Here is a 24954-nt window from a genome sequence, read left to right as displayed (position 1 = left end):
AAATAGCCAATGCATTTTGATTTTAGAATTTATTACAACTTTGTTTATCTGGATAATGCATACAGCATCACTAATAATGCTCCTCAGAATCAGCAATAATTTGTTGACAATGCAAAAACAGCTTGCTAGAGAAATTGATACCACGTAAAGAATGGAACAGCAGTTACTAATATTTCACTCAAGAACTAGTAATCATGTGATGTAAAATATACAGTGCAAGAAAAAAAGAAAATTGTATCTTACATGTCGTTGTTTCACACATGACTGAGCTTCTAAACTCATCACACTTAACAGTTTTCCACTTTCCCGACTCTATGCCCATGACAGCGCATGTGTCAACATTACTTTCTTCTGTTGGCTCACCAGGATCCCAATTTGAGTAATTTACTGCAGACTGATCAAACCAAATGAAGGTATCAGCTGAAAAAGAAAGAAAACCATTTTTTGGTATAGAGCAGGAAGTAATCACCAGAGACACATTTATCTGAATAAAACTTCTTGATATTTCACTGCATGTTAACTCTCAACTTTTCATAATATCAACATTCTGTTCAATATGATTGTGCATGATCATAATATGGTTGTGTTCAACTTGAAATTTGATAGCGATAAAGTAAAGTCTGATGTAGCAGTATTTCAGTGGAGTAAGGGGAATTACAGAAGTATGAGAGAGGAGTTGGCCAAAGTAAATTGGAAGGAGCTGCTGGCAGGGTGTTGGCAAAGCAGCAATGGCGTGCATTTCTGGGAAAAATGAGGAAGGTGCAGGACATGTGTATTCCAAAAAATGAAGAAATAATCAAATGGTAAAATAGTATAATTGTGACTGACAAGGGAAGTCAAAGCTCTTGTAAAAGCAAAAGAAAGGGCGTACAACAGAACAAAAATTAGTGGGAAGATACAGGATTGGGAAGTTTTTAAAAACCTACAGAGAACAACTAAAAGAAGAGAAAAGATGAAATATGAAAGCAAGCTCGCAAATAATATCAAAGTGGAGAGTAAAAGTTTTATCAATTATGTTAAGAGAGATGCGAGTGGATATAGGACCATTAGAAAATGAGGCAGGAGAAATAATAACAGGGGACAAGGAGACAGCCGATGAACTAAATTGTTTATTTTGTGGCAGTCTTCACTGTGGAAGACATAAGCAGAATGCCTTATGTTGTAGTGTGTGTGAAGGAAGAGAAGTGGGTGCAGTTACTGTTACAAGGGAGAAGGTGCTCAAAAAGCTGAAAGACTTAAAGGTACATAAATCACCTGGACCAGAGGAACTGCACCCTAGGGTTCTGAAAGAGGTAGTGTTAGAGATTGTGGTGGCATTAGAAATGATCTTTCAAAACTCACTGGACTCTGGCATGCTGCCAGAGGGCTGGAAGATTGCAAATATTACTTCACGCTTTAAGAAAGAAGGAATTCAGCAGAAAGGAAATTAGACGTCAGATTCAATTGTTAAGGATGAAGTGATGGTGTACTTGGTGACACAAGATAGTACAACATTGGCATGGTTTCCTTCAGGGAAAATCCTGCCTGACAAACTTGTTGGAATTCTTTGAGGAGATTACAAGTAGGGAATGTGGTGATGTTGGGTATTTGAATTTTCAGAAGGCCCTTGACAAGGTGACACACATGAGGCTGCTTACTAAGTTAAAAGCCCATGGTATAACAGGAAAATTGCTAACATGGTTAGAGCATTGGCTGATTGGTAGGAGGCAGTGAGTGGGAATAAAAGGATCCTTTTCTGGTTGGCTGCCAGTGACTAGTGGTGTTCTGAAGGGGTCAGTGTTGGGACCACTTCTTTTTATGCTGCATACAAGTGATTTAGATGACGGAATAGATGGCTTGTTACAGTCAATGTTGTAACAGAGGAGACCCAGCAACTGGTTACCAAATAATCTCCACTCAGTGGCAACTTTATTAAGTACACCTTCTGATAAATGTGAAGATCTAATCAGCCAGTCATGTGGCAGCAACTCAATGCATAAAAGCATGCAGACATGGTCAAGTGGTTCAGTTCTTGTTCAGACCAAACATCAGAATGGAGAAGAAATGTGATCTACAGTGTCTGTAAAAAGCACTTACTCCCCTTGGAAGTTTCCATGTTTTATTGTTTTACAACATTGAATCACAGTGGATTTAATTTAGTTTCTTTCACTGATCAACAGAAAAAGACTATTTTGTGTCAAAGTGATTGAAATTAATTACAAATATAAATCACAAAATAATTGATTGCACAAGTATGCACCCCCTTCAAGTCAGTATTCAGTAGGTGCACTTTTGGTAGCAATTACAGCCTTGAGTCTCTGTGGATAGGTTTCTATCAGCTTTGCAGATTTCCCCCCATTCTCCTTTACAAAACTGCTCAAGCCCTGGACTCTAAAGTGGCCACTCTAGAACATTAACTTTATTGTTTTAAGCCATCATGTGTTGCTCTGGCTTTATGTTTGGGGTCACTGTCTTGCTGGAAAACAAATCACCTCCCAAGTCGCAGTTCTCTTGCATTAGGTTTTCCTCCAGGTTTTCCCTGTATTTTGCTGTGTTCATTTTACTCTCTAACTTCACAAACCTTCGAGGGCCTGCTGCAGTGAAACATCCCCAACAACATGATGTAGACACAACCATACTTCGTGGCAGGGATGGTGCGTTTTTGATGATGTTTGTTGTTTGGCTTATGCCAAACATTTATCAGAATGTAGAACTTTCTTCCAGCTGACATTAGAGTCTCCCATATGCCTTCTGGCAAACTCTAGCTGAGATTTCATGCAAGTTTTTCTTTTACAGTGATTTTCTCTTTGCCACTATCCCATAAAGATGCGACTGGTGAAGCACCTGGGTGACAGTTGTTGTATGCACAGTCTCTCCCATCTCTGCCACTGAAGCTTGTAACTCCTCCAAAGTTCTCATAGGTCTCTTGGTGGTCTCCCTCACGAGTCTCCTTCCTGCAAGGTCACTCAGTCTTTGTGGATGGCCTGCTCTCAGCAGATTTGCAGCTGTTCCACATTCTTTCCATTTCTCAATGATTGACTAAACTGCACTCCAAGAGATATTCAGCGACTTGGAAATTTTCTTGTATCCACTCCAACTTGTGCTTTTCAATAGCCTTTTCACAGGTGTTTTTTGTCTTCACGGTGTATATGGAGGTGCAGGTCGATAGGACTGGGACATTTAAATGGCTCAGCATGGTCTAGATAGGCTGAGGGGTCTGTTTCTATGCTGTACTCTACTATAACTCTATGGTCTCCATGACTCCTAACAGCTGTTATCATGATGAGATATTTTGTCTTCCCAGTATATGGACTCAACAGCAGGTGGACCTTCCAGATACAGGTGTATTTTCACCACAATCAATTGAAACATCTTGACAGATCTCTATTTAAAACACCAAAAATAGATCTCTATTTAACTAATTGTGTGACTTTTAAAACCAGTTGCCTGCACCAGTGATGATTTGGTGTGTTATTTTAAAAAGGGGGGGGGGAGATGAACACTTAATGCAATCAATTATTTTGTGTTTTATGTTTGTAATTACTGTATATCACTTTGTAGAGATATGATTTCACTTTGACATGAAAATGTTTTTCTGTTGATCAGTCTAAAAAAAGCCAAATTAAATCAACTGTGATTTAATGTTGCAAAACAATAAAACATGAAAACTTCCAAGGGAGGTGACACTGTAGTTCATAGACACTATAAATGCTTCAGCTGTAGAACAATTGTTTGTGCCAGACAGAGTGATTTGTGTATCTCAGAAACTGCTGAACTGGGATTTTCACACACAATAGTCTCTTGAGTTTACAGAGAATGGTGTGAGAAATGAAAAACATTCAGTGAGCAGCGTATCTGTGGGTGAAAATACCTTGTTAATGAGAGACATCAGAGGAAAATGGGAAGACTAGTTAAGGCTGACACGCAGGTAACAGTAACTCAAATAACCATGTTACAACAGTGGTGTGCAGAAGAGCATCTCTGAATGCAAAAGAAGTTGGTATTAAGTTGGATGGGCTACAGCAGAAGACCACACCGGGTTTCACTTCTATATTTAATAAAGTGGCCACTGAGTATAGTTTTATCATGATGAGATATTTATGTTTGCCATAGCTCGATAATTTATGCATTCATTGGATGTGCATTTTACAGGCTGGTCTGTTACTTATTACCAATCATCATTACATCATGAACTGAAGACATTTAGGAGTCTCTTAATTGGGGAAGGGAAGGGGTGTGTTAGGAGTCATGGAGACCATAGAGTTATAGTAGAGTACAGCATAGAAACAGACCCCTCAGCCTATCTAGACCATGCTGAGCCATTTAAATGTCCCAGTCCCATCGACCTGCACCTCCATACCCCTACCATCCATGCACCGATCTGAACTTCTCTTAAACGTTGAAATCCAGCTTGCATGCACTAGTGCAAGCAGCTCTTTCCACACTCTCATGGCCCTCTGAGTGAACAAGTTTCCCCTCATGTTCCAAGTAATGTATGGATCTATTTCTTTTAGAGCAATGAACCCCCCCCCCCCCCACCCCTGACTTAGCACTAAGTATAGATCTGTTGTCTGTGCAAGCACTGATGTCTACAAATGTGTATTGCTCGCTCTCTCTCTCTCTCACTGCACTGTGAATACACCAGTTAAAGCCATCACCACATGCTTTTATTTAACACATATATAGTTGTGCACAGACACAACAAATTGGCGAGAAGTATGAACCTGAATGTCAGAAAATATTATGAGCTGCACCAATAGTTATGGGACAAAACAGCAACAGTAAAATAGTACAGAGGCCATCACGGACACTAACAAAGGCATGAGTACAGTGCATTGTACACAATGAAATACGTGATGAATTTAAAGTGAAAATAACATGGTGATGGCTTCAGTTGGAAAAAATAATGAATTTGATAGTGCTAATGAAGGCTGGGAGTCATATCAAGAGGATTGAACTGTATTGTAATGTGAACAACGTAGAGGAGCAAAAGAAAGCCCCTACAATCCTTAGCTTAATGTGTGCAGGAACATACAGTCCCTTACGCAACCTAATAACCCTGAAAAGCCAGCAAGACATTTGATTTAATTGTTACAATTGTACAAAACCACTGGTATTAGCTGAGAGATTTAGATTTTACAAAAGGAACCAGTCAAAAGATGAAAGCATTTCTAAATACATCGCAGAACTGCATAAACTTTCCCAGTACTGTGACTTTAGAGATGGGCTTTCTGATGCATTAAGGGACAGGCTTGTATGTGACATGCATTGTCAAACACTCAAATGAGGCTACTGTCCAAAAGAGATCTAATTTTAGAACAGGCATTGACCTTTGCAATATCATTAGAGACTGCAGCAAACGATGCAGCAGAACTATGGAAAAGGAGTTTAGAATGTGAAACGCACAAAATGTCCCTGAATAGTAAGCCAAAGACATTATCGATGTGGCAAATCCTCCTATGATGCAAATGACAGTTGGTTCAAAGAAAAACTCTGCAGGAAGTGTCACAGACAAGGTCACAAAGAAAGAATTTGCAAGGCAGTCAAAAAGCACAACCTAGTGAAAAGTTTCAAACACTAAACTAAACAAATGCATAAAATTACCGAATGTAAAACAGAATCAGACAACATAGAGTCTGCCAAAGGTGAACTGTCATGCCTAGAATTGCACAGGAGAGCAGATCACAAAATCATCTGGATCACAATAGATGCGTCTAGTGTAAAACTGAAAACTGAGCTGGATACAGGGTCAGCTTTGTCCATGATTCCAGAGGCTGACTACAACAAACTGATTTCTAAGATACCATTAGAGAAAACCTTAGTTATGCTAAAGACTTACACAGGTGAAAAAGTATCTCCCAAAGGCAAACTGAAGGTAAATGTGACATATGGAGGCCAAACACAACAGTTAGAGATTTATGTATTGATCAGCACTCTTTGGATGTGAATGGTTGAGAAAAATCTAACTAGATTGGCACTCAAGCAAAGCTCTGTGTGATATCAATAGGTAATAGCAGCCAAAATGGTAGCACTAAGCAGAGGCTGTCACAGCTGCTTAATGCTAATAAGAAGGTGTTTGAGAAAGGGATTGGTAAAACTCAAAGGCATGAAGACCAGAATTGAACTAGATGAAACAGCAACACCAATATTCTATAAAGCTTGTCCAGTGCCTTACTCATTATGTCCTAAAGTTGATGCTGTACTTCAGAACCTGGAGGTGTCTGGAATCCCCTTCAAGGCTGAGTGGAGTGATTGGGCCATACCCATTATCCTGGTATTAATGAAAGGGAAGGCCAGAGCTGTTCACAAATGTGGGGATTTCAAGGTGAGCATCAGCCCGGTGCTGGGTGCTGTGCACTGTGCCGTAGCCCCTGCCACGAATTGAAGACATTTTTGCATCTTTGGCAGCCAAGGAGAGGTTTTCAAAGAATGACTTGTCACAAGCTTATCTGCAAATGGAGATTGAGAAGTCAAACAGGAAGTTCCTCCCAATTAACATTCACAAGGGACTGTTCCAGTATAACTGTCTCATCTTTGGCATTGCATCAGCTCCAGCAATTTGGCAAAGAACAATGGACCAAGTGCTCCAAGATATCCCAGGAACACAATGTTGCCTTATAACATTATCGTGAGTGGTGAAAGTGATGACAAGCACCTCCAGATCCTTGGTAAAGTGCTTACCAGGCTGAGTGAATATGGTCTGCATGCAAAGAGAGTGAAATGTGAGTTTTCAAGAATGAAATATCATATTGTGGACATGTCATTTACAAGCATGACTTACATAAGTCACAACAGAAGATGAAAGCAGTGATTTAGGCACCCAAGCCAGAAAATATGTCATGACTCCATATGACACAAGAACAGAATTAGACCATTTGGTCCATCAAGTCTGCTACGCCAGTCATTCACAACTCCCTCCTCAGCTCCACTTCCTGGCCTCCTCGTAACCTTTGATGCTGTGTCCAATCAAGAACCTATCAATCTCTGCCTTAAATACACCCAATAACCTGGCCTCCACAGCTGCTTGTGGTGATAAATTCCATAAATTCACCACTCTCTGGCAAAAGAAACTTCTAATCTCAGTTTAAAATGGATCCCCTCTACCCTGAGGCTCTGCCCTCTTGTCCTAGACTCTCCCACCATGGGAAATATTCTTTCCTCAACTACTCTGTCTAGGCCTTTCAACAACTGAAAGGTTTCAATGAGATCCCCCCATCCTTTTAAATTCCAGCGAGTACAGACCCAGAGCTATCAAATGTTCCTCATATGATAACACCTTCATCCCCAGAATCATCCTTGTGAACCTCCTCTGAACCCTCTCCAATGCCAGCCAGCACATCTTTTCTTAGATGAGGAGTTCACAATACCTCAGGTCATACTTGGACCTTGTAAACTATGACCACTGGTTTCTCCCAAAGATTGCTACAGTGCTGCATCCATTGAACACACAGTTGTAGACTGAAGCAAAGTGGGAATGGTCAGAAAGATGTGAAAGAGCATTCAAGGAAACAGAAACTAATAACATCCGATGAACTCTCACCCATTATGACGCAGCCCTGCCCATCAGGCTGGCATGCAATGCATCCCCTTATGGCATTGGAGAAGTACACAAGACAAAGGAGCAGAAGTAGGCCATTTGGCCCATTGTGTCTGCTCCGCCACTACACCATGAGCTAAACTATTCTCCCATCTAGTTCCAATTTCCGGCTTTTTCCCCATATCCCTTGATACCCTGACTAATTAGATACCTATCGATCTCCTCCTAAAACACTCTCAATGATTGGGCCTCCACAGCTGTGTGTGGCAACGAATTCCATAAATCCATGACCCTCTGGCTAAAAAAATTTCTCCTCATCTCTGTTTTAAATGGGTACCCTCTAATTCTAAGACTGTGACCTCTTGTCCTGGACTCACCCACCAAGGGAAACAGCCTTTCCACATCTACTCTGTCCAATCCTTTCAACATTAGAAATGTTTCTATGAGATCCCCTCTCATTCTTCTATTAATGAATACAATCCAAGAGCCGACAAACACTCCTCATATGTTAGTGCCTGCATTCCAGGAATCATCCTAGTGAATCTTCTCTGAACTCTCTCCAACATCAGCACATCCTTTCTAAGACAGGGGGCCCAAAACTGCACACAGTATTCCAAATGGGGTCTCACAAGTACCCCATAGAGCCTCATCAACACTTTCCTACTCTTATACACTATTCCTCTTCAAATGATGCCAACGTAGCATTCACTTTCCTTACTGCCGATCCAACCTGGTGGTTAACCTTTAGGGTATCCTGCACTAGGACCTCCAAGTCCCTTTGCACTTCCGATTTTTGAATTTTCTCCCCAGTTTTGTCACACATTATGAAAGATAGATCTGAACACCCAATTCCATTTGCTTCAAGATCACTAATGAATACAGAACACAACTAAGCAGATTGACTGTGAGTTGCTTCCTCTAGTCTGGGGAATAAAGTTGTTCCACCACTATGTCTATGGACAAAAGTTGATGCTAGTGACAGATCACCAGCCCCTTGTGTCCATTTTCCATCCCAGGAAGGAAATCCCAGTGATGACTGCTACCCAGTTACAACATTGTGCTCTGTTCCTAGGAGGCCACTCTTATGACATTGAGTTTCAGTGTACCAAGCACTAGAGCAATGCTGATAGCTTGTCACGCCTTCCACTATTGGCAACTGAAGAAGAAAAGACTTCTTACTGTGACCCAGCAGAAGTATTTCATGCTGCATTGGTTGACCAGTTGCTGGTAAAAAAAAATTCAAAATACAAATGGAAACAAGGAATGACCCAACATTGTCAGAAGTTTATGACATCACTATGCAAGGACGGGCAGCTCAGCGTAATCCTGTGGTTCCAGAGTTCTCAGCGAGTGGAGACCAACTGTCTTTATGTCAAAGAACTCTGTTGTGTGGATCTTGTGATGTGGTTCCATCTAAACTGCACACCAGAGCGCTAGAGAATCTGCATGAAGGAGGCCTGGGTATAGTCAAGATGAAGAATCTTGCCCGGAGCTACGTGTGGTGGCCGGGAATAAATAAACAGATTGGAGACTTGGCCAAAAGCTGTTTGAGATGCTACAAAGTTCAAAATGCACCTCCACAGGTGCATGGGAGTTACACCCATGGGAGTACAGTCAACACCATTGCAAAGAGTACATATCGACTTTGCTGGGATATTCACGGACTCCACGTTTCTGATTGCGGTGTATACCCATTTGAAGTGACTGGAGGTTATACCAATGAAGTCAACCACCTCAGAAAAGACTGTGTCTGCTCTGAGGACTATCTTCGCTAGAAATAGCTTACCAGAACAAAAACAGAGTGAGAACTGGACTACTGACGTACACAGTGGATGTTGACTATCAGACACAGAGACATCATGTGGACCAGATAAAAACACACCTGAGTCGATTGCATCCATCAAAATGGACACATCACAGTCACTGAACTTACCTCTCAATGATGATCATGTCACTGAGAGCAATGCGATACCAGAAACTGAGAATGTTGTCTTAGACAAGACACCTACCAAACCTGACACCACTCCACAGACCCAGAGGCGGAACGAGAACATTATCATTGACACCTGCCAAACCTCCACAGGTCCAGAGGCACTACCATTCTAAAGACTGAATCTTTAGAACTGTGAAGTTGGTTATGGACTCTCTTTGTGAAAGCATGTTTATTTGGAACATGGGTTTATGAAAGGGAAATTGAATGTTTTGTACATATACAGTTATATGTTGCACTAATCTAAAGGGAGAGGAAGTGTAATCTATGGATTTATTTCTTTTAGTGCAATGACACTCACCGAACTATGTACTGACTGTTGCCTGTGCATACACTTTTGCCTATGCATGCTCATTGCTCTCTCTGCAACGTGAATACATAAGTTAAAGCCACCACCCACGTTAGTGCTTTTATTTAATCGATATGCAGATGTGCACAACTTTTCACCTTCCATCCTTAACACATGATATTTAGTCATAGTCCCACCCAACCTCAGTGGAAAAAGCCTGTTTGCATTTACCCTATCTATATCCCTCACAGTTTTGTGTACCTTTATCAAATCTTCTCCGAACCTTTCACATTCCAAGGAATAAAATCCTAACCTATTCAATCTTTCTATATAACTCACTTTCTCCAGATCCAGCAACATTCTTGTAAATTTTCTCTGTACTCTTTCAACCTTATTTAAATCTTCCCTATAGGTAGGTGACCAAAACTGCACACAATACTCCAAATTAGGCCACACCAATGTCTTATAGAACTTCAACATAACATCCCATCTCCTGTCCTCAATGCATTGATTCATGACGGCCAATGTACCGAAACTTTCTTTACGACCGTATCTACCTGTGACACCACTTTCAATAAATTATGTACCAGTAGGTTCGGTAGATTTCATTCCCTGAAGGATGTTGGTTAGTGTAGAAGAGTCTTTAAAATAGTATGATAGTTTCATTTTCAATCAATATTGGCCTTTATTCCTTTTACATTATTTTGCAGTAGCAAAGTCTGACTACATGTGAAACAATTGCATTTTTATATTACATGAGTATTAGCTATTCCTGATTAAATCTGTAGCCCAAAGAATGTTTCTTTATCATAAATATCCATCAGCCTGCCATGCCCATGCTGTTCAGTGAATATGTAATTATGGGTTCTTTCTAGTTCTAGGTCCATAGTTTTCTCCATCATTGCAATTCAAGAACTCATCCTGAAATTTTGTGAGAACTTCTCATTCCACCATCTCTTCAAGCAATGTGGTCCAGATTTCAAACTGTCTCTCAGTTTGAAATCTGTTCCTTAGGTCCAATTTAGAACTTAACACCCAAACTTAAACTTCTTGTCGCTTGATTATACACCTCCACTATAAAGCAAAAAAAATAATTTACCATATTATTTTTATACATCTTTCAAAATTTGTATAGCTCAGACAGGTTTCCCCAACATCCTCTGTTATTAAATGTTATATTTATTGGTTTCTCCTATGCAGATTTAAACACACAAAAGATTATTGAGTGAAGTAAAGCACAGAAACATGACCTTTGGCTTATCTTATCTATGTCAAGCCATTTAAACTGTCAACCCCCATCTTCAAGTTTCTCAAACACTGAAGTAGAGCTCCCATGCACCACTTGTGCTGCCAGCTCATTCCACAACAGAGGACGAATCATCTCTGTACTGTTTTACAGTAGTATCTCTTCCTACTTTGCAACTGCTCCATTTCTTTTCAATTGTCATTATCAGCTTTCCATTTGCAGCAGTTTGCCAACATAGTTTTTGGGATGCCTTGCTGTGCATAAACTTGAATGATTTAACCAAGTTTTAACTATAGCTTGAGCAGTGATTCCCAATGGAGGTGGTTATTTGTGCTTAAGGGGGTGTTAGGGGAAATAGAAGTCGTCGAGGGGCATTCAGGATTCTTGGGTGAGGGAGCAGTAAGTGGCACCCTAACTTGAGGCACGAGACCTGATTGACCATTAGTAGAGCAGGCACTTCCAAAAAGAAAAAAGGATGAGGTACGAGAACACAGGAAGTGAACCTGCCGACCCAGAGGATTCCTCAAGATGTACAAAGTAACCTTGGCTTCATATGTGCAGTCCAGAACCATCTTGGGGATTATGAGACTTTACGTGATCGGTAAATTGCACTAACTGGAACAGTATAAAGGTAGCTTGCTGAACACCAGCTCTGTCCCAAATGACATTCAAATTCCAATCTGAATCCTTGTCAATGTAATTTTCGCTGCTGTGATCATTTCCATCTTCGTCTCCCCATTCCTTTGCGTGCCGCTACTGTCATTCCACCTGTGTCAACTTGCTGCTGTCGTCCACATCCGATAGGCATTCCCAGTTTGTGTTAATTTTTTATTTTAATTTAGCTCTGTTAACGTCGGATAAATACATACAGCATGATCACTGAGAGTCTGAAGGCAATGAAGCCTTGAATTCTAATCCTGCTAAGAAACTACAGAAGGTGTGTCAATATAATATACCTGCACTTCGGTTTTATTCCATTCCCATCAGATCTGCAACACTCCACATGTCTTATTTATAACACTGAACTGTCTAATGAAGCCATGAAACCTTCAAGATTGCAGGAACGCTTCTGTAAAAGACACCCTGAAAAGTCTATTTATGGTATTACTCAGTTCCAGAAGATAAAAGAAGCATTGCACACTCGAGTCATTTGGTTGAATTTTTGTCAAAGTCAAGAAGAGCTTGGGAAACAGGATTGAACTTCTATGTGGAGAAGTGGCATATCTAGCTGATCTGTATGACAAAATGAACATTCTAAAACATTCTAAATATGAAACTGCAAGGCAAGAATTTCAATTTAATCCAGGCAAAAAGTGCAGTATCCACTTTTATCAGAAAATTGGAAGTATTTAAGCAAAACATTGGGAGAGGAATGTTCTCACTGTTTCCCTGCATGGAAAATATGACACTCTCTTTCACAGATGGTGATTTGCAAGAGTGCTACTTACACCTGCAGTCAATGAGGATTTTCGGAATCAATTCAAGTAATCAAATGATTTGGAAATTCCAGATTGGGTAATTAACCCAATACTTTGCAAGGTGTTAAAACAGGAAGAGAGCTTGCAAGAAGAAATTATTGAAATTCAGAATGATAAAGAAGCAAAAATGCTTTTCAGAAATGTTAGCTTTTGTAGTACCTGGCTACACTTCATACAAAGTTTCTTGGGTTTTAGAGAAGAGCCAAACTGCACATCATTGGATTTCCAACCTCCTACCTTGCTGAAAGAGGCTTCATTGCAGGGAACCTCATAGTCACAAGAAACAGAAAATTGTCTTGCATAAGGACTTCTGGCTTTTGTTGTCACAACTTGACCCAGATATTTCAACTCTTGCAAAAAGCTCAAAGATCACATTAGTATTGAAGCTGCTGTACAATGCACAGATACTGAGTAAGCCAGGTTTAAAGACAAATAAAACTTTAAAGCAGAATCATTTTTCTCATGTTCGCATATGGTAGACATGTTTTTACACTTACGGGGTGCTGGAAAGTATATTGTGCCTAAGAGGGCATTGGCAAGTAGGAAGGAGTGGCAAATATGAAATTGCATTGGGGGAGGGGGGTGTTGAGCTAAAAAAGGTTGGGAAACACTGAGCTGGAGTAACATATTTTTACCATAATTAATGCACTACTGTTGAACTCAATTGAGAGTCTGGAGCTGGGCACCCACATGATATAACCACAATACCACAGTTGAGATGTTACATTTATTCAATGAGTCTTTGTGCACATCTTCACTTCTTTTCTGCCTCCATTTGGTGCTTTCTGCATACAACAGAGTTCCAAACTGTGTGTATGCTTTGGGCATCTATACATGGTTTAAAGAGCCTACTGTAGGCAGGCCAGACTTCAGAAGCATACAGGAGGAGAGGGATCACTCAGGAGTTCTAGAGTTCAGTTATCAAATTTGAGATCTTGATCTTCATCTATCTTCTGTCCATATTTACCAAATAATATATGGGTTCATTGTTGAAAGGGGAAACATACAAGAACCTACATGGCCCACTTGTGCTCTGATTTATATTTTTATGGTGCAAGTGCAAAAGGGAGGTGAGAGTTGATATTGGGCCACTGGAAAATAATGCTGGTGAGGTAGTAATGGGGGTAAAGAAATGGCAGATGAACTTAATGGGTACTCTGTATCTGTCTTCACTGTGGAGGACTCTAGGAGTATGCCAGAGGTCCATAAATGTCAGGGAGCAGGAGTGAGTGCCATTGCTACTACAAAGGAAGAAGTGCTAGGCAAATTCAAAGGTCTTAAGGTGGATAAATCACCTGGACCAGATTCCTGACAGAGGTTCCTGAAGAGATAACAAATGCATTAGTTGTGATCTTTCAAGAATCACATGATTCTGGCATGATCCCAGACGACTGGAAGATTGCAGATGTCACTCTTTGAGGGAGGAAGGCAAAAGAAAGGAAATTACAGGCCAGTTAGCCGAACCTCAGTGGTTGGGAAAGTGTTGGAGCCTTTATTAAGGATGAGGTTTCAGAGTACTTGGAGACTAATGATAAAATCAAAGTCAGCAAGATTTCTGTGAAGGCAAATTTTGCCTGACAAGTCCATTAGGGTTCTTCGAGGAAGTAACAAGTAGGGTGGACCAAAGAGAGGCAGTGGATGTCATTTACTGGGATTTTCAGAAGGCATTTGATAAGGTGCCACACATGAGGGTGCTTAACAAGATAAAATCCTATGGCATTACAGGAAAGATATGGGCATGGATAGAGGCATGTCTGACAGGCAGGAGGCAGCGACAGGGAATTCTTTGGTTTGCTGCCAGTGACTAGTGGTGTTCCTCAGGGGTCAGTACTGGGACCACTCCTTTTCACATTGTTTGTCAATGATTTGTGGCAAAGTTTGAGGATAATACAGAGATAGGCGGAGGGGTAGGTAGTGCTGTGGAAGCAAAGCGATTGCACCAGGACTTAGACAAATTGGAAGAATAGGCAAAAAACGGCAGATGGAATACAGTGTTGGGAAATGTGTGATAATGCACTTTGGTAAAAGGAACAATTGTGTAGATTATTATCTCAGTGGGAAGAAAATTCAAACATCAGAGATGCAGAGGGATTTCAGAGTTCTCGTGCAAGACTCCCAGAAGGTTAATTTACAGGTTGAGTCTGTGGTAAAGATGGCAAATGCAATGTTGATATTTATTTCAAGGGAAATGGAACATTAAAGCAAGGAGATAATGCTGAGCCTTTATAAGACACTAGTCAGGTCACAAACAAGGAGAAAATCCGCAGATGCTGGAGATTCGAGCAACACACCCAAAATGCTGGAGAAACTCAGCAGGCCCAAAACATCAACTGTACTTTTTTCCATAGATGCTGCCTGCCCTGCTGAGTTCCTCTAGCATCTTGGAATATTGTCAGCAGTTTTGGGCTCCATATCTCAGAAAGGATGTGTTGTCATTGGAGAGAGTCCAGAGGAGGTTCACAGGGATGACTGCAGGAATGAAGGGGTTAACATATGAGGGGCATTTGGCAGCTTTGGGCCTGTACTCACTGGAACTTAGAAGAATGTGTAGGGACCTCATTGAAACCTACCGAATGTTTAAAGGACTAAATAGGGTGGATGTGGAGAGAATATTTCCCATGATGGGGAATCCAGAACTTGAGGGTGCAGCCTCAAAATTGAGGGGTGACCTTTTAGAACAGAGGAAAGGAGGATTTTTTTAAGCCAGAGAGTAGAAAATCTGTGGAATGCTCTGCCACAGACTGAGGTGGAGGCCAAGTCTGTGGGTATGTTTAAGACTGAAGTTGATAGTTTCCTGATTGGTTGGGGCATTAAACATTATGGCGAGAAGGCAGGCGTATGGGGTTGAGTGGGATCCAGGATCAGCCATGATGAAATGGCAGCTCAGTCTGGATGGGGTGAATGGCCTAATTCTGCTCTTATGTCCTTATGGACCCTAGACCCACAGTGATATGGTTGACTGTTAACTACATCTTGTAAAAGCAAGATTCAGGGTAGATAGCAAGTAGCTCCTGTTAAGTTCTATAGCTTCAAAACATTAAACTAATTCAAAGGAAGATATGGGAGTCCAAAATGCGTGTCTAACTTCGAGCTTACTTTAAAAGTGGTATGCGTGTATCACATGGCAGCTGACGACGTAAGCAATTTACGTATTTATACATATAACTGAGAATGAATTGTTTAAAGGAACAAGAATGTGCAGATACTCAAGATTACTCGTATTACTAAAATATTAAACACATAAAAGATCACTTGACAACAGTTCCCAAAATAACAATTCTATGAAATACAAGAACTGTCAAACTCAACATTTTTGAGACTCACTCTGTTAAGCTTTAGTATTCTGTAGTTCCAAATACAGCAAGACACTTAGATCCTGACACAAAATCTTTGCAAAGACGTGTATAAATTCCCTTTTGTTTTGATAAGGACTAATTAACAAATAGACCAATACTTACTGTCTGTATCAAAAATCATGCCCAACCAAATGGTTTTAGACTGCATATTCTTTTTCAATTGATCAACAATGAATTTATTTTCAGTTTCACTAAGTACACTGACAATATTGGCACCTGGAACACAAAAGTAGATGTAATTTGTCAGAAATCAAATCAAATAAAATAAAGTTTGAATAACTTATTTCAAAACAAAACTTGCTTACTCTGAAACTGGACTTAATAAATGAGCTTGTCTGTATTCCTTAATATTTGTAGTTAACACGTCTTTCAAGACTGAAAAGTTAGAATGAACTAAAATCTGTGATTTTGTAATGAATTATATTTCCATACTTTAAGCAACACTTCAATTCAAAATGATGCACAGAGAATTGGCGTTATAGCTCAATGATTAATTTGAAAAACATGAAGTCAATCACATTGTAAACAAGACTTTTTACAAAAAAAGATTGAAAGATACTGACCTCAGTAAGGAGTACACAAACCACTGAAAGTTAAAAAATGGAATTAGGAAGGCAAACAGTGCAATGACTTTTATTTCAAGAGGATTCAGAAAAAGAGTAAAGATGTCCTACTGAAATTATGCAATGCAAATATTCCTGAATATATTTAGTTCTAATCTACAACTCAAGGAGGATAGATCTATGATGAAGAGGTTGTAACAAAGGCTCACCAGATTCCTGAGGTGAACAATATATCCTCTGAGGAGAGATTAATCCATATTCACTAGAGTTTAGAGGACTAAATGATGATCTCATTGAATAACACAAAATTCTTACCAGGAACAGAAACAAATTAAGGGATGATGTTTCCCCAGCCTGTGTGCCTAGAACAAGAGACTGTGGTCTTAAAATAAGCACTAGTCATTCTGAGACAAGAAGAAACTCCTTCAGCCTGAGGGTATTGAACATTTTAAACCCTCTAGCCACCACAGCTGTAGGGATCAAGATACAGAGCATCTTCAAGGTTGTGAATTGATAAACATTAGATAGGGAAATTAAAGGACATGAGATTGAAAAAGGAAAGTGGCACGGATATTAAAAATATGGACATTATCTTGTTGAATTGAAGAACAGGCTCAAAGAGTCAAATGGAATACCCCTGCTTTTATTTCTTATTTTCATTTCTGTTATTCAGGACTCAGAATCTTTAAGAAGTCCATTGACGATTTGTCATTTTATCCATTTCTGCCTCTGAAACCACTGGTGATGTTACTCTCTTAAGACTATGAGACCATAAGATATAGGAGCAGAATTAGGCCATTTGTCCCACCAGGTCTTCTCCAGCATTTCATTATGGCTGACCTATTTTCCCTCTCAGCCCCAGTCTCCTGCTTTCTCCCCGTATACGTTCATGCCCCGACTAATCAAAAACTTTTCAAACTGCCTTAAATATACAGAAAGAATCGGCCTCCAAAGCAGCCTCTATCAACAAATTCCCCAGGTTCACCACCTGCTGGCTAAAGAAATTCCTCCATTTCTGTTCTAAAAGGATGTCCCTGTATTCTGAGGCTGTGTCTTCGACTCCCCCCTCCCCCACCAAAGGAAACATCCTCTCCACATCTACTCTATTGAGGCCCTTCAACATTCGATAGGTTTCATGCTTCTGAATTCATTAAACATTCCTCAATCCTTTCAATCCCAGAATCATTTTTGTGAACCTCTTTTCAACCCTCTCCATTATCAGCAACTCCTTTCTGAGATAAGGGAGCCAAAACTTGTTACAATACTCCAAATGAGGCCTCACCAGTCCTTCATAAAGCCTCAATATTGCATCCTTGCTTTTATATTCTAGTCCTCTCAAAATGAAAGCTAACTGCATTTGCCTTCCTCTCCACTGACTAAATGTGCAGAAGAAATACAAGTTACCATTCAAATGGCAACCACATTTTAAACCTATTAAAAGTATTTTGCTTGATCATTCAAATGAGAATAAGGCTAAAAGAAATTTTTACCAATATCTTTGCAATACTCTTGTGCTTTTTCCATTTCATAGCCACTTCCTTGAGTTGGAAAAAAGGAGTACCATTTGTTTTCAAATGGAATCCACGTTACACCACAACCTTTAGAAAAGAAGAGAAAGATACGTATAGTCTGAGATTTCCAACATTAAATTTTGTGCATTTGAAACTTTTGTTGCAAGTCAGGATTCAAATTTCTTGTGATTGTAATGATATACTCATATCCTCCATTAACATGAATTAGGGTGACAATGAGGACATTACACTTAGTTCAGTAACTGCATTCCAAACCTACATTGCAGCAACCAGCAGTGCGCGGTACTATTAATCAACTAACTTCTTATTAGTGGCAGTGAATAACTCAGAGAACCATTAAAGTTGTTCTCAGGCAATTTCAAGTGATTATTGAATTATATTTTCTAAACTATTGGAATCACAGATGCTTACAGTAAAAAACGAAACCATGCAGCTTAGCAGGTTAAATCTGGGACTTTGCTCAGAGTCCAAAAGCAGTGCCAGTGTTCTGCTTTCTCTTACCGATCCTTGCTTCATGCGAATGTTAACTACCTCTGGTGGTAATCATTTTGTTTGATGAGTCTCAGCATTAAATCCAAGTTTCTTCCCCGGTCTTAATGAAAATTATAAAATTAATTTCCAATCTTCATATCCAACCTGAATTAATCTCAAAATATTTCATAAATTCAATTTCTGTATTGGACATGAAGTGGGATTGTGATGGTTACCAACTTTTCTCTGTTTTTTTTTTACAGCTGCACCAACCAAACATTACTCTGAGCAGGAAATTTTTATGTGGCCCGAAAACTGCTCTGCACTTTACATTAACATTATATGAAACAAAATTCTAGCTGCATGGCAACAAAGGCTATGTGCGCAGGAGCATTTCAGTAACTGCGGGGTCACATTCCCGTGCGGCTTAGAGTGAACTCTGTTGGAGACCCTAATGAATACAGAAAGCCTGTATTCAAATCCTACTACAGTAGCTGGAAATTCTAATTCTGTTAATTATAAAAGAATATTAAGTTATCAAGCCATCTCATTAATGGCAACTATTTAACTGCCACATTGTCGCAAAGATCCATCTGATTTACTAATATTGATTACAGAAGAGAATCTGCCCTCCTTGTCCAAAGAGTCCTTCAGTAGATTCCCAAGCTACAATGTTTGATTCCCAGCTGCTCAGTCTGTATGAAGATAAAGTCCTATCTACGAAATGAAGAACTGAGTACATCAAATTGTGCTCAGGAACAATCCACAAAACCAGGGATCCAATGGTAGCAATAAAAATAATCCAAAATCTATAACCTCATGACCTAACACTATATAATCAGTGTGGAAAGAGGCCAACCCTGAGTTCAGTGAGGTGGTGCAGAGTTCCAGGAAACATCTCAAATGATCTGCCAAGCTGGTATATCTTGTAAAACAGGAAAATATTGTATTTGGAACAACTAAGCAATTGAGTTGAAATAAATAATAGAAAGGTAAGGTTCACTTAATTATGTAAAAATAGAGCCTATTAGATTATCCTCATTTCCAAGCTCCTGCTCACTGCCTTTTTCTGCCCTCTCATCAGGCACAAAATAGAAAAGCCAGAAAACACATTCTACCAGGCTCAAGGACAGCTTCTATACCGCTGTTATAAGACTATTGAATGGTCCCCCAGTACAACAAACCAGACTCGTAAGATCACAATCTACCTTGTTATGACCTTGCACCTTACTGACTTGACTGCACTCTTTTACTGTAACTATGCATTCTGCCACCTTTTATTGTTTTCCCTTGAACTAAATGCACTGATGGGATGAAATGATCTGTATGGATAACTTGCCAAAGTTTTTCCACTGTACCTCAGTATATATGATAGCAAACTAATTTATCAGCAATGTCAGTCATGGCTCTTAAGTGGCCATCCAGCAGCTTTAAATCACTTGCCTTTTGAGTGGAAAATTCAGCTCAGCACTTCACAGGTAAAGCCCTCCCAACCATTGAGCACATCTACATGAAACATTGCAGTAGAAAAGCAGCATCCATCATCAAAGATCCTCACCACCCAGGCCACATTCTTTTCTCACTGCTGCCATCAGGTAGAAGGTACAAATGCCTCAGGACTTGCACCACCAGGTTCAAGAACAGTTACTACCCCTCAACCATCAGGTCCTTGAACAAAAGGGGAAAACCACAATCATTGTATTTCTGGTGTTCCCACAACAGATGGGGTCACTGTAAGGATGCTTTAACTTGTTATGTCATACTCAATATTCACTGCTATTTATTTATACTTGCATTTGCACAGTTTGTTGTCTATTGATCCTGTTTACAGTTACTGTTCTATAGATTTGCCAAGTATGCCCGCAGGAAAAAGAACCTTAGGGTTGTATGTGGTGATATGTACTTTGATAATAAATTTTACTTTGAACTTTTAGTTCTTTTTCTGTTTTTGCCTTACATTTATCTCTTATAAGGTTACAACATTAAAAACCTATTACACTAGTAACTGTTCCTTCAATGGTGTATTATTTCATTCTATCACAGAAATTCTCTTTGTTCTACCAATTGTACTCTGTACTGCATATATCAAATAGGTTTCTCTCTGTCTAATCTGACACTTCACTTGAGATGCCAATCTGTTTCTCTTCTCACAAATGCTGCTTGATCTGTGGAGTTTTTCTAAAATCATTTTGTCTTTTCACATGCTCCGACTCTGATTGACAAGAATAGGTGGTTAAATTTATCTCTTATTGCACATGGCGGCTGTATGGCACTTTTTTGGCACAAGTGTTACTTGCATTTGTCAGCACATGGCTGAATGTTCATTTGCTGTGGAACTGGACATTACATGGGTAACATCCCTGTTTCTCACCTGATAATGGAAGAAAGGATTCACAGAAGAAATTCAGTTAAAATAGATCCCCCACCATTAACATCCTAGGGTTCACCATTGATTAGAAACTTAACTGCACCAGCCACATGAATACCGTGAAGAGAAGAGCAGTTCAGTTTGTATCCTGCTGCGACTAAATAATCTACAAAGCGTTTCCATCACCTACACACCAAGAGTCACAAATGTTTTGAATCACCCTCTGCCAGTTAGCATTCTAACTGGCTGCAGCACCATCTGGTGGGGGGAGGGGGAGGGGGATTGGTCACTGATTGAAATAAGCTGAAGAAGGTTGTAAACTCACTCAGCTCCATCATGGGCACCAGCCTCCCCAACGTCCAGGTCATCTTCAAGGATGCCTCAAGAAGGTGGCATCTGTCAGTAAGGATCCCCATCCCCCAGGACATGCCCTCTTCTCATTACTACCATCAGGGAGGAGGTACAGGAGCCTGAAGGCACACACTCAACAATTCAGGAGCAGCTTCTTCCCCTCTGCCATCATATTTCATATATATAACAATAAATTTCATGACATATGCCACTGATATTAAACCTGCCTCTGATTCTTATGTAGATGATTACAATTACACACAAAGTAAATGCTTGAGGACAAAGAAACGTTTGATTTGTATGTATCGTTCAAAATAAAATAAAATTTGCTAAATGACAAGTATATGATGCCTTCAGTGTGTCGTGTCTAGAAAATGTACTGGTTTTTCACTCAAGCTGCTTGAAGTGTGTCTCCCACTTCACAACCTGTGGTGTGAAGAAGGTAGCAAGCACTCAAACACTACTCACTGCAGATCCCCCCAACCACCACACATTATCGTCCTTTGGCTTTATTGGACCTAAATCCCGATCCTTGCTCCAGACAATCGTGCGGAAGTATCTTCACCAGACGAACTGCAGGGTTTGAAGAAGGCATTTTACCACCACTTTCTCAAAGCAATTACAAATGGGTAACAGAGTTTGTCTTTGCCAGAAATGTTCTGATTCTATAAAAACACAACACCACCACCAGAGGAGTGCTGCCTTCTCCTCAATGCTTCTTTAAGCACTCCAAGGACGTTTTCCTGTGATTCCCTGGCCCTTTCTTCTATTTCCATTAATATTGAGGCCCCAATCTTCCCACAAGAAGAAATAACAGGCAGGATAGACAAAAGAGAGTCAGTGGGTGTTGTTTACTTGGATTTTCAGAAAGCCTTTGACAAGGTGCGGATAAACAAGATAATTAAAGCCCATGGTATTGCAGGAAGCATGCTAACATGAAAAGAAGATTGGATGACTGGCAGGAGACAAAGAGTGGGGATAAAAAGGGTCATTTTGGGTAGGCTGCTAGTGGCATTCCACAGGGGTTGGTGTTGGAACTGCTTCTTTTCACATTGTACATTGATGATTTGAATGATAGACTTGTTGGCTTTGTGGCCAAGCTTGCAGCCAATACAGAGATCATTGGAGGGGTAGGTAGTGTTGAGGAAGTAGGGAGTCTGCAGGGGGACTTGGATTAGGAGACTGGGCAAAGAAGTTGTAGATAGAATATAGTGGTAGGGATGTGAATGCTCATGTACTTTGGTAGAAGGAATAAAGGCACAGGTTATTTTCTAAACAGTGGAAAAAATTCATTAATCAGAAATGCAAAGGGACTTGGGAGCCTTCATACAGGATTCCATATAGGCTAACTTGTAGATTGAGTTACTGGTAGGAAGGCAAATGGGATAGCATTCATTTCGAGAGGACTAGAATATAAAAGCCAGGGTGTAATGCTGAGGCTTTATAAGGTATAGGTCAGGCCACAATTGGAATACAGTTTTGAGCCCGATCTCCAAGAAATGATGTACTGCCACTGGAGACAATCCAGAGGAAGTTCACGAGAATGATTCTGGGAATGAAAGGTTTAATGTATGATGAAAGTCTGAAGGCTCTGTTTCTGTACTTGCTGGAGTTGAGAAGAATGGGGGGGGGGAAATCTCACTGAAATCTATTGAATATTGAACAGCCTATACAAAGTGGATGTGGAGAGGATGTTTCCTATAGTGGGCATGTCTAGGACCAATGGGCACAGCTCAGTAAAAATGTCCATTTAGAACAGAGATGAGGAGGAATTTTGGTAGCTAGATGGTGGTGAATCTTTGGAATTCATTGCCACAGGCAGCTCTGGAGGCCAAGTCATTGGGTATATTTAAAGCGGTGCTTTACAGGTTTTTGATTAGTAAGGGCATCAAAGATTACAGGGAGAAGGCAGGAGAATGGGGTTGAGAGGGATAATAACATTGGCCATGAGGGAATAGCCAAACAGGCTTGATGGGCCAAATTCCCTAATTCTGCCCCTATGTCCCATGGTCTCCTGCCTCAATCCTCTCTTAGCTGGATCCATTTATCACCTTCCATACTTACCAGAGTTCAGTATTTGTATATCTTCAGCCTCCCTCTCTTTACAATCAATCAACTATCCCCTGGCTCCTCTACCACCCAACTCCACCCCATCCCCTGGATCGATTGGCCCCTCATATCTCACCCCACCTAACACCCCTCCCCCTCTTTCCTTCTCCCCTCATTGCCTGAAACATCGACTATCCCCTTCACTCCACAGATACTGGCTGAAAGAGACAAGAGTTCCTTTTTTTTTGTTTTGCACAGAGATAACGTCTCTACCAAAGGAGGTGTAAGGTGCTTCTTCCCTCCGTTAGCCTGCAGGTCACCTTTCGGCAGGGTGTAGCACCTGCTTAGCCCCCCACCCCCGATCAGTGTCACATGAAACCACGGGAGCAGGTCGTATGAGCAGCTGGTGTATATCACAAGTCCTGGTTACGCGACCACTAAGACCATGCAGACAGTCTCTGAAGAGTATTGATAATGGCAGAGTTCACTCATCTTGTAAAGGCTCTGCGCAGAAGGCAATAGCAAACCACTTCTGTAGAAAAGTTTGCCAAGAACTACCAGGGCTATGGAAAGACCACGATCGTCTGCATCTTGCGACATAACACACGACGAACGAACGAACCCCCCCATCTCTCTCGCAGCATCACTATAATTTGTTAGTCTCTCTGTTTCCATCCAATCACAGAACTTCCTCTAGCAGTGCCAATCTTTTCGCTTCCCTCCAAGCCCTAACACAGGGTCTCAGTCCAAAACATTTGGACAGAGTTTCAGCCTCTTTGTTTCAGATCCCAGTATCCACTGTATTATTTGTCCTCACTGATAATTGTTTAATCTCCGTAACTTTAAAACAGCTATTTTCTCCCCAGCTCCAACTGAAGTCATAGGCCTGAGACGCCGTTTCTCCCTCACCAGATGTGGCCTGACTGATGAATTCATGCAGACTTTTCTAATTCAACCGAATCTTTCACCGTTGGAGGGCGTCAAACACAGCAAGCGTCCCTGCTCCCAATTCCGCGTAATGTTTGCAATTGTAAACGCAATGACAACTGCCGCATCGTGACGTACGTTAGAAAACACGAACCTCTGTCTGAATGACTCGGAAATGTCTGAAAAAGCAGAGTAATTTTCAGTTGAGGACGGGTGGGTGGTCCGAACATAATTGCACAGACCAAACCACGAATCGCGACGGCAGCTTCTTAACTTTGCACAAGAGCCCGACTTCCAAAGGTTGGGGGGGGAGGGGGAGGGGGGGGGGGTGTTTGCTTTCGCAGCACGAATAGAGCACACAAAAATCCCGACGGAATAAGAGAACAAGTAAAAGTTAAGAATTTACCCGGTATGTTAGCGGAAGATGCGGAGAAAAGGCAGAACGCACTCAAAAAAACAATGCCAAAAGCTGCTAATGTTTTCACGTCCATAGTTCAATCTCCGGACTTTTCATGGGATCGGAAAAGTGCTGCACTGTGCCATAACCATGAACATTTGAACTTCAGACGCGTCATGTCTGCGTTGCTGTGTAATATTTTGCAAAACGCATCTGCGAAAAAAAAACCAAGTCATTGAGCGGAAATGCTGATTAATTAAACAAAATAGTGCTGGAATTTGAACAGATAAACACACCTTATTGGAAAAAGTTCAAATCTTTCCGTTAAATATTTTTTTCGTGCATGTTGATTTGTCTTTATGATGCCATTGGAAGTTGATCGAATAGTTTCCTAAATCCAAGAAGAGAATTAAACCCTCCG

At 40.6% G+C, this 24954-nt stretch overlaps 1 protein-coding gene across 2 annotated transcripts in view; it reads right to left on the bottom strand.

The window, feature by feature from the left end:
* Positions 1-24711, bottom strand: part of LOC132392520 (CD302 antigen-like) — a 35180-nt gene extending 10469 nt beyond the window's left edge. Inside the window, exons 1-4 of one of the 2 annotated variants that reach the window (XM_059966472.1) lie at positions 24543-24711; positions 17929-18036; positions 15978-16091; positions 244-420 (exon numbers count right to left, since the gene is read on the bottom strand). In XM_059966472.1, the coding sequence (XP_059822455.1) occupies positions 244-420; positions 15978-16091; positions 17929-18036; positions 24543-24627 (484 nt within the window). In that variant the 5' untranslated portion in view covers positions 24628-24711. The remainder of the gene's footprint in view (positions 1-243; positions 421-15977; positions 16092-17928; positions 18037-24542) is intronic. The other variant, XM_059966471.1, reaches the window with a different exon arrangement.
* Between the last annotated feature and the right edge of the window lie 243 nt (positions 24712-24954).

Source organism: Hypanus sabinus, chromosome 4 (genome assembly GCF_030144855.1).
Source record: "Hypanus sabinus isolate sHypSab1 chromosome 4, sHypSab1.hap1, whole genome shotgun sequence".
In the NCBI taxonomy this organism is placed as follows: Eukaryota; Metazoa; Chordata; class Chondrichthyes; order Myliobatiformes; family Dasyatidae; genus Hypanus; species Hypanus sabinus.
Note: the sequence above shows the minus strand (reverse complement) of the source record. Positions and strands in the feature narration are given on the sequence as shown.